Source organism: Corvus kubaryi, unplaced genomic scaffold (genome assembly GCF_017639235.1).
Source record: "Corvus kubaryi isolate FWS band 111438036 unplaced genomic scaffold, C.kubaryi_AGA036_p1.0 37384, whole genome shotgun sequence".
NCBI classification, from domain to species: domain Eukaryota; kingdom Metazoa; phylum Chordata; class Aves; order Passeriformes; family Corvidae; genus Corvus; species Corvus kubaryi.
Window position 1 is genome coordinate 4,917,484 of NW_024581126.1, and position 12,128 is coordinate 4,929,611.

A 12,128-nucleotide genomic window follows, 5' to 3' on the forward strand; every position below is an offset into this window, starting at 1 on the left:
CCCTGGGGTAACATGCCAGTTCTGACATTGCCATAATGCCCTAATGCTATGTTTAAATTTCTGATTTCAACTGGTTTTCCTGTGTCTAGATTTTTTTAAAGTAACATATTCAATTCTGTTTCTTCCAGATTGCTGCTGAACACTGCATTTGTGTATGGTGGTAGCTGCAGTGCTTAAAATCAAACTACAGATTTTAAAACTCTTACAGAAGCTTATATAGAATTTTCTTTAAACAAATGCAGAAACACTAGATAAATAATCTCTCAGTCCCAGACTACAGCAAGAATAAGAGCAGGTGTGCAGTCCATCTACCTGCTAATGGATAACTCCTGCCTGCTCTAGGTACAAAGTTTCTGTCTAATCCTTACCAACACCTTCCAGGCTAAGTAAGAAAATAGGGCAAGGAGTAGCATCTGTTATCAGTGGCCTTTGGAATTGCCTAAGTACACAAGGTGATACGTATCTACATACATTTTATCAGGCCAGGCATAATCAGCTTGAGTTACACATTACACAGCTGTTCTTACTAACACGGTCATGGCAATGCACTGACACGACAGTATTGTGTCATGACGAACCAGAAGGACTGCACAGATTCACACAATCAAAGGCAGGTAGCACCTTCTCCACAGAATTAACACATCCAGATTACAGATGTGGGGCTGCCACAGAGCACATGGTTAAGACTTCTGCAATAACCCACCCTCTGACAGTATTTTGAAATGAACACTGGCTAATGATAGCTATAATAAATATATGAATATTCACCTTCCCTTGTAGGCATATAGGGCTTATATGGTGGTTTACCTAACTTTCAGTCTCTTGCTTCTGGAATAGAGCCCGGAGACCTGGGGCACGCTGGCACTCTGTGAAGCACAGCATGACACTGAGCTACCTCAGGATGAGACCCAATACAACCAGCCCCCACAGGGACAAATTCAAATGTGTTTTGTCTTTGTTTTGTCTGCAGCTACTAAGCAACAGCCAAGGGAAAAAACAGAGGACAGAAACCCCCAAAGGCTAGGCTACCACTGTGCTCATGTGATTCATAATACCCTGCAACCTTCAGCAAGGAAGATAACTGCATTTTTCTGTTAAACAGGAGTTGCATCTGCAAGTCGTATCTTCCTGGGAGAAGCATATGACACATAGGTGATGACTGTCCTGCTCTATTCTGTGCTGGTGCAGCCTCACCTCGGATACGGTGTGCAGTTTTGGGACCCACAAGATAAGAAATATGTTGATTTGGCACGGCCTGTTTTTTTGGTAGCAGGGGAAGGCAACAGCAGTGACTTCTCTGAGAAGCTGCTAGAAGCTTTTACCATGTCCAACAGAGCCAATCTCTGATGGCTCTGAACATGGACTGGCTGCTGGCCCAATTAGAGAAGTTGATAACGCCTCTGTGATGACATAGTTAAGAAGAAAATCAAAACAGCACCGTTTTTTCCAAGGGTGGTGAGGGGCTATCGTGGTGCAGCCTGCGATGAGGCTTGCCTGCCTGGCCCCCTAGCCACACTGCAGGCAGAAGGGCAGGGGCAGCAGCGGTGGCTTCTCCTTCCCAGCACCCCCTATGAAGAGAGGCATTAAATAGCACCAGCGCCGCGGTGGCTGCCACTGCCCGCGCAGTGGCAGTGGGGCCGCCTGACTGGTGGCAAAAACATGGTGAGTGACTCCTCAATGCAGAACCTAGAGGAGACCAACTTCTTGGTGCTGCGGGATCTTGCAAGAATCTTTGAACCGGTGGAACCTGTTGGCAGTGGTATCTACGAGCAGCAGTTTTTCTTCTAGACAGAGAAGAGGAGGAAGTGAGGACATGTGAGGGAGAACAACATGGCGGCACCAAGGTCAGTGGAAAAAAAGAGGAGAAGGTGCTCCAAGCGCTGGAGCCAAGATTCCTCTGCAGGCCATGGTGAGGACCATGGTAAAGTAGGCTGTCCCCCTGTAGCCCACGGAGTGCACAGGGTATGCAGAGATCCACCCGCAGCCCCTGAGAGAAGTGCTCACGCCAGAGTGGGCGGATGCAGCAGTTTTGGGAAGACTGTTTGCCTGTGGGAGGGACTCAAGTTGCAGCAGTTTTGGCAGGACTGCTGCTCCTGAGATTAGAGCCAATCTGGAGAAATTCACAGAGAACTGTCTCCCATGTGAGGGACCCCACACCATAGCAGAGGGAAGACTTCTCCCCCTGAGTAAACAGAAGAAGATCTCAAGTGATGAACTGACCAAAACCCTCACGCCCTGTCTCCCTGTGCTGTTGGTAGGAAGGAGGGAGAGGCTGGGGGGGGGGAAGAAAAAGGTGGTTTTGAAAGCTTATTTTAATTCTCATTATCCTCCTCTGACTGTTTATAATAAATTTTCTTTATACCTTTAAATTTGAACTTGTTTTGCCCTTAGAGTGTTTGCTCCCAGTCCTCATCTCAACTCATGAGCTCTTTCTTAACTTTTTTCCCCTCTCCTCTGCCCAGCTGAGAACAAGAGAAAGTAAGCGAATGGCTCTCGTGGGTGCCTGGCATTTGGCCAGTGTCAAACCATGACAGAAAGATACAAAGCTCTTAGTGTCCAAAAGAGGACACTAAGAGAGTTGAAGCCATATGAGGAGCAGCTCAAATCACTTGGCTTGTTCAGCCCGGAGAATAGGAGACTGAGGGGAGATCTCGTAGCAGTCTAACAACTTCCTCTTTCTGGCGACCAGTGACAGGACCAGAGAGAATACATGAAGCTGTGTCAGAGAAGGTGTAGGTTAGATGTTAGAAAATGGTTTCTCCATCACAGGGCAGCTGGGAACTGGAACAGATTCCCCAGGGAAGTGATCACGGTACCAAGCCTGACAGTTCAAAAGGGATTTGGACAATGCTCTCAGGCACATGGTGGGATTCTCGGGGCTGTCCTATGCAGGCCCAGGAGTTGAACTTCAATGATCCTTGTGAATCCCTTCTAACCCAGGATATTCTATGATATAAAAGCACATAATAGCTTACAGATTGAAAGAATGAAATTAGAAATTTTGTTCTTTCTCTCAGGGAGTTGCCAGTGATGCAGCTTTCTCTTCCACATGGAAGAAATACTAAGCTATACCTTGATAATAGTAGATTATGGCCCCTTGTTCCCCCTTTGTTGGAACTGTGCCATTGTGCATGTGACAAATACAAGATTGACAGTTTAACAGCTGTAGTCCCTGTGCTCAAAGAAGAGGCTGATCCTCTTAGATCCATTGCATTTTGAAGACATGGTGAAAAACAGTCCTACTACAGAGAACAGTATCTTATAGATAGCATCATTTCCTGGCTGGTAAGTTTATTGCATTCAACTGTATTTAATGTGGTTTGAATTTGTACAGTTTCTCAGGAGTTTGCTGTACAAAGCAAGCTTTAAAAAAGTGTTCATTACAGCACTGTAGAATATAATAATTCACTGTGAAATAGAAGTTAAGCCAAATCCCTAAATAAAATTTGAATATAGTCTTGCTCAAAGCTAGAGAAACAACATTTTCTATGAAGTCCAACTCCAAGTATACATACAGCTGAAGCCCCCAAACTGCTTGGAGCACCAGCTGCAGTTTTAAGAGCATTGATACTGTCTGATAACATCTGATGGAAAACTTTGCAATAAGGGTGGATCCTCAGAGAGTTCCTAAAAGTACAGTCATCACTTGAGCACCCTCATCACAACATCTAAACTGACATAAACCCTTCTCAGAGCAAAATCACAACAGTGGGAAACTTGAAGACTTGGTTCATTTCACATGGCTGTAATCTCCCTGAAGCTGAGTCTCCTGGCTGCAAGTTACATTGACACAGGTAAGATTTGTTAGACTCCAAGTTTGCAATTATTAATGAAGAAGAAAAAAAAGACATAGGCAAAAGTTGAAGTTTAGTAACTGTACTACACTGTAGAAGTTATAGCAAGATGGAGGTAATGATGGAATATGTCTGTTTTTTCACCTGTTAGCCTTAATTAGATCAGCAACTATTGCAGTATCTGCAACATGAAAAATGGTCCTTAAGAGTGGTCTGTTTTTCCTTAATGGGAATCACTGCAGATGCGGTGATAAAAATGGCTGCTGCCAGTGGTACACATCTGACTAGATGCAAAACAGATATACAAAGTGTATGTACTTGACTCAAATACCCAATATCCTATATGGTTATTTTTACATTATTACCATATCTGCAAAACATTTAAAAGTATAGCTATGTAAGTTGTGCCAGACTGTTCTTAATTTTCAACAGGCTATTACATATTACTAAACAGAATTTTACCTTACTTGGCTGGAATCCATTGTAAATAACCCATAGAGGAAAACAAACAGCCCAACCAGTGCAGCAGGAATAAGCATTCCAGTATACCATCCCAGCCAGGCAAAATACAGTCCAATTTTTTCACCAAAGTATCGCCTACATGAAAAGGAAACACATATATTGCTTAAAACTAAAATTCATGGTGACCTCTATCTATCTCTACTTAAACACAGTAGTAGAATAATTCTAACAAGGAACTACCATCACAAGTTTATGGCAAAATTGTCAGTTTACCAAACAGGTTTTTTTCAGGCTAGCATAACATTTTAGTGACACTAATTGCAGACTTATGAGAACATACAAGGATATAACGGTAGTGCCTCTGTAATTTTCATGTCCTTGCAATGACTAAGTAGATGGGCTAGTGTCAACATTATTAAAGGCAGGACAGTCTGATAGATAGATAAATAGATGTACACAGAACAAAAAATCTGGAAAGGGAAAAAGTTAGTATGACTTAAGTATTCCATTTAAAAAAACATTTATGATAGATAATCATACGTAGATAATATGACATATTTCAAACTATTATTAGTGAAAACAATGCTCTGAAAACACAAACTGAAGACTGAACTTTAATTCTTCAAAACTTGGGTATCAATTGCTAGAACAAATGAAATAGCAGTGATCAGAAAGTCAATCAAGGATGATACAGTATAAAATTGTCCCATGGCACACGCTTAGCTCCACCAATAATTGGTTGTGACTCAGATCAGGAATAAAAACTTACAGTAAGGAAAATGAATTATTGGTATTCAGTGTCAGAGGAGGAAACTATGAACCCCAAATATCACCATTATTTAACTTAAATTACATATATTTCTCTACATTTGGTAACCTATGACACTAAGACATATAAATAAGAGCTTATTTAAACCCACATGGAAAGGTTAAATTGGGTTGCATTTTAAGTCCTCTGCATCTGGTAACTCTGACTGTCCATGTAGATCACAGTCTGCTCTCAAAGGTGCTCTCACAAGGGGCAAGTGTCTCTGATCAGCAGACCACATTATGGGTTTGTATTTTAGGTTTCACACTGCTAATTCCTGAGTAGTTGGAACTACATGTATTTTATGCAGACTCATTTGAAATCAACAGCCCTACAAACGACCAGCCAAAAGAAGCTACTTAGAGAATTCCAGCCTTATCCGATAATAGGGAATATCTAAATATTAGAGGAAAGCACAAGGAATTTATGAATATAGTTAGCACACTGTTGTCAGAAAATCTTCAAAGTACTAATACCTGATTAAATCAAGAGGTTGGTATTTGTACCACATTCCCCACTGTGCCCAGCGCTCATATAAGAGGTGTCTGTGATTCTGTGCTCCATGTGTTTTGATGGGATGTCTGCTTTTGTGGCTTCCCTGAAAAAAACCACAAAGAAACTTAAGTACATTACCAGGCACTATGGAAAAGGTATAAGTTTCTTTGATATTTTTGATTAAAATTTTAATAGAAATGTTCTTTAATAAATAGGTCTCTTATTCTGAGCACATCTGGAACGTGTCATGAGGAGTTACTGTAAGCCTGACATAAGAGACAGGGTTTACATACACTTCTGAAATGGCCAGTTTCTCTAATAGTTAATGACTGAAACATATTAATACAAGACTTTAAGAAAGTACTCTACTCTTTATATGACCTCAATATTGTTTCTATTTCACTAATAGATGCCTACTTGTGTGCTTTTGCCTACTTAGATTTTTCAAGAAATGCTTGTGGTATCTTTTTATTTCATCTATAAAATTTTAGAAATTTCTAGTATTTCTCCTAGACATTTTTCTACGGCTTTCTTTCACTACTGTTGACAGTACAGAAAAATTCCTGTGGTACATATTTTCTAAGATGAAGGAAACAGAACTGGTATTATTTTGAAGCTACATAAGACTCTCGAGGCATTAAAAGCAAAACAGTCTGATCCAAAACTAGTCCTTCCAGGCCATATCTGACATTTACAGACCACCTAACAGACTAAGAGAATAGCCTCATGCTTGGCAGTCAAGAGGTAACACACAGATTTGCTAGAACAATCTTGAGCAGAATCTCTTGCATTTGTAATTTTGCTCCAATTCTGAAGTAGGACATATCCCTTAGTTGAACTTTTCCCCCAAAAAACTCCCACTACTCAGCTATGGTAAAGAAAATATTTCAGCAATTGACTGCAAGTGAGTCAAGTCATTTCTTGTGAGGAGAGTAGAGTTCTTCAGCACCTTACTTCAGTTAGTGATCAGACAGATTCTTGGCCCTGGTAGACCTAGGTAATTAAACCATCTAGATTTTTATAATGTATTTGAAATCTTGAACATTCCCTGCAATTCAAAGAACACATTTACTTGTTGCAATCCGATCCTCAGCAAGAAGATCTGCTGATGCTCTGACTTATGAATGAATTAAAACCAAGGCTAAACAGAGCAAACAGTCCAGGTTCTACTCCTTTCTCCTTACAGTCAGCAAAGCAGCATGCCAAAGATGTCAACACTGAGTGTGACCTTTGCAGCATCTAGGAACACCTAGGAAGAGAACATCAACTTATTCTCACAGTAGGCTGGAAAAATGACTGCAAAGCATTACCCAGCTTTAATTTTTTTCCTGCTTCTTTCTTCACTGTTACCCATAAAAGAGTTCAAGTCTCAGCATTCCCACTGGGATTGAATTTTCAGTCTTATTTGTTCATGTGGCAAAGAAAAAAAATTGAAAAAAATAAATCGAGTGTTCTACCACTAGTTCTTAGCATCAGTCAAGCAGTAATCAAGGTAAGAGGGCCTTAAAAATATGATTTCACTAATTTTAACTGAAATGTGCAAACAGTAGCTTATGCCATAACAAAGGAACATATAAAATGCATATGACAGCATGCCTTTGATGCCAGAGAAAGCTTCACAGGCTTTTCTGGTAGTACAGCCAGCTTTTCCTTGAAGTTAGTAACGCACAGCTGAAGCATTAACAATGATGTTAAATTATTTTTCTAAAATACTCCTTCTCTGTATTCCTAGTATTTAATTATTAATACCATATAAAAAAAAAATTACTCTCAGCCATTTGTAAAGCCCAGTCCTTTGCAACACAAAACCAAGTCCCCATATTCAGCCAAAACACCCAGAGTTCAGAGCTGCAATTACCATTCTCCTGACAGCATTTCAAAGGACTGAAGATGTGTGGCTTGCTTCTTCTTTTCAACATCAAAAGATTTTCTGAAAACCCTCTGAAGTTTTACACAGGTTTTTAATTTATTTTGTGGGTTTACAGTCTTTAATAGACTTTAAACTACTGGAAAAAGTAGTGGAAGATATCCAGAGCTATTTTGAAAATACTAAATGGGAAATAATTCAGCAGTCTCCCGAACTGTGATCAAGTGGCCAAGCTATTAGAAAAAAAAAACCTGTTGTAGGTGGCAAGCAAAAATATTTAATACAACTAACTGGAACAATTTGAAACAACTGATACTCTCATTAAGAACTCCATGGGCAATGTCCAGTTCATAAAAATCAGAGAAGAATTATAATATCCTAGTTCAACGAGAAAATGTTCCAGGATGTTATTATAATATCCAAATATAGAAAATTTTAAAAGCCAATATTAAAGTAAAAGCTATAAATAAAAGAAGCATTAACAAATTACAATATTAAATTAAAAGTTGCAGGACAGAATTAAAGTAAGATCCCAAACTACTAGTGCAAGCTTTAATCTAAATATGAAACTAAAAATCAAATTACCAGGTTACCTCATGTGGTGGAAATGCTGCTTCATATGTTCCATTATTTAGTAACCTATTAATACCTAAAAAAACCAAAAAAGCATTTAGTTCTGATATCAATTTTTTATACACATTTTTCAAGTAGTGTGAATTTTCAAGTTACATTTGGAGAATGTAACGTAGTGTTAGATGATAAGAATGCTGCTAAAGATACCAATTGATCAATAATCCCACCAACTACTTTAGCAGGTCTTGCTGATCCTTCAAGATTTCTGGTTCTGTCAAACTAGACAGCAACTTGCCAAAGGGCCAAAGTCTGCAACTTTTCCCTCAGGGTTGGGTGCTTGTACAAGATTGAGTGTGAGAAGATAGTTAACATTCACATTGTATTCCTCAGAGCACATGATACAGATTCATGGGTGACCAGATGATCTGACATACACAGAGTGGTATGGATAGACAATCCTTGAGGCAGTGAAACCCCTGCAGGGTTAAAAGCTAACCTGGTATTTTTAAATAAAAGCCAGCTGGGAACTTCATATCAGAGCAGTGCTCTGTGCCAGACTGACTACTGAATTTTGGATCAGTTCCTAGAGTCTTCCTAAAACCAGATTTGTTGTACTAGCACAGCACATTATAAAAAAATGAAAAAAAAAAACCAAAAAACAACAAACCATTGATAGGTACAATAAAAAAGATTCAATAGCCTTTAAGAGCAGATCCGTAGCCAAGAGTTTCCCCAAGAAACAGGTACATATGGTGGAATTCAGATTTGTCTGTTCAAATATAGAAATTATACTAAACTAATCTCATAACGAAATTTGCCATCATCAGCTGCAAAGGTGTTAGATATGAACACTTACTCTCCCTGTTTTTCTTACTATTGCTTTTGTTCAGAAACTCAAGCAACAACTTTCTGTAATTGATATCATCTTCATAAGCCTCCTCATCTTTAATCCTTAATTTAATTCCTGCATTAAAAATAGAAAATCATGCATACATCCCCTGGTCATTGAAAATGAAAATGGACAGGGAGACCTTCTAAAAACCAACACTGTATTATGAGTATCGATATAAAACTAATTTAGTCTTCCGATCAAATAAATCAAGTGTAGTACACATTGATTCTGCTGGACTGAAACTGATGGATAGTAGGTGAAATACTGGGATCAGTCCTTGAAAACATTGTCAGTTTTCTGAGGTATATGTTATCCTTATTGTGGCTCTCAATAATGTAAAGTTATGATAATCTATTTTGTTTTAATGAATGAGTAATTAAGTGAAAAATACTACAAATTTTCACTGAAATATTTAGGCAGAAAACGATGGGACATTGTTTCAACTCTGTTACTGTGTGAATGAAAAGATTTCAAGGAAAGGAAAAAATTAATTGAGTTTTCTCAAATGATGTTTTTTCAGGCAAGTAAAGATGTAAAGTTTTATAGCTTTGGGTTAGGTAAAAATACAGCATTCTCACCCATTTTGGATTTTCCATCTTCGTACTTAGTTCTCTGTAGCACATGATGCACAATTCTACTTCTTGTGGAATTGCTGAAGAAGCTGTCTTTGTTGTTTATTGTAAAACTATTAAAATAATGAATGTCTTAGTATTCAAAACAATGCACAATCATTGCAACACAGCTGTTCAACAAAGCTGAAGTGTTTTCTTTTTACAATGATTTTGGATGTTTAGATTCCTTAGACGTAAGATTTTACACCCTTAGAGTAGGTCCAATGAAGTTATCTTTATCACAGATTATTTTTGGGAATACAAAACTAAAACTGAAATCAAAACCATCCTACTATCTAGTTAATTTCTGTTCTGGATATAATTAATTAAAGATCTTCAGTAACAGTGGTGGTTTTAAATTAAAATTACTTATGAGTTGACAGTTGTCTGTGTAGTGGAACCACCAGAACTACTAATTTAGAAAAAAAAAAAAAAAATCCATGCACTGGAGACTTGGGTAGCAGCTCCACAACCATTTTCCCTTAGAGGATCCTAGGATGTAGCTAAGTAAAGCATCCTTGGCCAGATGGCTCCATTCTGAACACCAGAAATCTGATGTGCAGGAGCATTTTCCTGCTCAGCTGTGCCAAAAGTGATACTATTACAATTAATTACGTCAACTGAGCTGATAAGAAGAAAACACCAAAGCCAGGGGATTGATCTAGTGCAGTATGGTAAGTTACTGGAAAAAAAAAAAAGAAATTGAGACTATAATGCAATTACTCTGTTTTTCTGGGATAAAGTCAGTTCACTTGGATATAGCTTCTTTACTTAGCAGAAAAATCCTGTTTATCCTAATTCATATTTCTACTTTAAATTCACTTTTCTCTCCTAAAACAGTTATCACAAAACACCTTTAAAATTAAGAAACAGTCAGAATTTTAAAACCTGACTTTTTGGGTAGTGAAAAAATTTATGTCACAGTTTAACTATACCGTTGTCAACACGCTGATTAGAACACATATAGTTTCACTGTATATATATTTGTATTTTCAGAAGCAAAAGATCTTTTTAAATGCAAATCTGATAAGAGAGAAGAGAAATCATCACCGGTTGTAGCTTGGTTCTGGTGGTCCAAATTTCAACAGCTGCATCAGGTTTTGCTTAAGTAAAATAAGTAACTAAGCAAAGAAAACTTGAGCAAGTATTTTCATTTTGCAATGTAATAGAAAGAAAAACCAAAAAACTTCTAAACCAAAAAGGCAATATTCATTTTTCAGTCAAATTTCAGATGAAGTTACTGAGTGGGCATCAAATAGCAAGTAACACAGAGCAGATTTTTGCTGTAAGAGAAAAATATCAAATATGATACTAGGCATTGCCAGTGACAATCTGTTAGCAGCTACCTCTATGGCACTTGCTTAGAAGTGAGAAAACAGAAAATCCTTGTGGTTTCTGGCACTGCTTTTCCAAACCCAGCACTTACTGGTGCATGCGTGCACGGCTAAAGGGTGCTGTGTAGCAATCTGTTTCTTCCAGATCAGGCAGAGCCTCCTTATCAAGCTTCATTGGATTTCTCGGCAACCAACTTTTCAGCTCTCTAATATTCCTCTGCAAACTGAGACAATAAGACATCAGATTTACACTTTCTCAACTTTCCTTGTTATTCCTATCTCCAGCATTGCATATTTAGTGACATCATACTAGAAATGAAATTAAAGCAGGAAACTTCCACATTAAGTAACTAAAAAGAAAATAAGGAGTTAAAAAGCAAAATGAACAATATTTATTTGCGATCCATCTTGAATATTTTACTTGAGTAAAACTCATCCTAAAACTTGTGGGATTATGGCTCAAAATGGGACTGCAGTATTGAGTCTGGAGAAATTAGTTTTCCAAGATAGTTCATCTGGCAGAACTGTGGATGCTTATGCTTTAGTCAAGAACATATCTAATTACTTTCTCTAGCCCCACTGAAAAAAGCAAGTGAAACTCCTCCCCGCTCTCTTGGTTGGCAGCTTGGACACTAAATTAATAAAATTTTTCAGTAAATATGAGAGTGTTAAGGATCAGATTATGGTTTTCTAATTGCAACAAAGTCTTCCCGTGCAAAATTTTCTTAAAAGTCCAAGAGCTGATATTGCCTTATGAAACAGTATACCTACATCAAATAAAGGATATGTTACACCAGAATGGTTATGCAGTATTTAGGCAAACCCCCCCCCCAGATATGGCTTCCTACAGATTCCTAAAAATTGATACTACAAAACATAAACAGAACATCAATGTTTTATCTTCAATTAGATTATTGTAGAGAAATGGCTGAGTGAACAGGGACATGCGTACGTGCACAATCCAAGCTATATTAGTGAACTGTCCTTGACTAGGGAAAAAAGAGAGGAGCAATGCTGATGTGGCAAGCTGACAGGATGTTGCGGAGGGGGATGCTGACCACAGAAAGAGAAAGACTTATGTTAGTTAGTCGTGTGCATATTAATCTGTAACCAATCACTTGCTATTAAAGGCCGCGTGAACAGTAGCTGTAACCCAACAGTATGGAGGTTGCTTACGCGTGCCTGGGGAATTAGGGTATAACTATGGGACTGACAATAGAATAAACGGAGTTCCATCATATCTCTATGAGAAGTGTCATTCATCCCGGCAGATCTCTGGCTATTGATTATAT

General features: G+C 38.3%; 1 protein-coding gene across 4 annotated transcripts in view; it reads right to left on the bottom strand.

Annotated features, from left to right (window-relative positions):
- The window catches only part of ANO3 (anoctamin 3), a 198,434-nt gene that overhangs the window by 42,065 nt on the left and 144,241 nt on the right, over positions 1–12,128 (bottom strand). For all 4 annotated transcript variants that reach the window (XM_042035651.1, XM_042035650.1, XM_042035652.1 and 1 more), the window contains 5 exons: positions 10,929–11,060; positions 9,470–9,576; positions 8,020–8,075; positions 5,541–5,662; positions 4,257–4,391 (listed from right to left, as the gene is read on the bottom strand). In XM_042035651.1, coding sequence (XP_041891585.1) covers positions 4,257–4,391; positions 5,541–5,662; positions 8,020–8,075; positions 9,470–9,576; positions 10,929–11,060 — 552 coding nt within the window. The remainder of the gene's footprint in view (positions 1–4,256; positions 4,392–5,540; positions 5,663–8,019; positions 8,076–9,469; positions 9,577–10,928; positions 11,061–12,128) is intronic.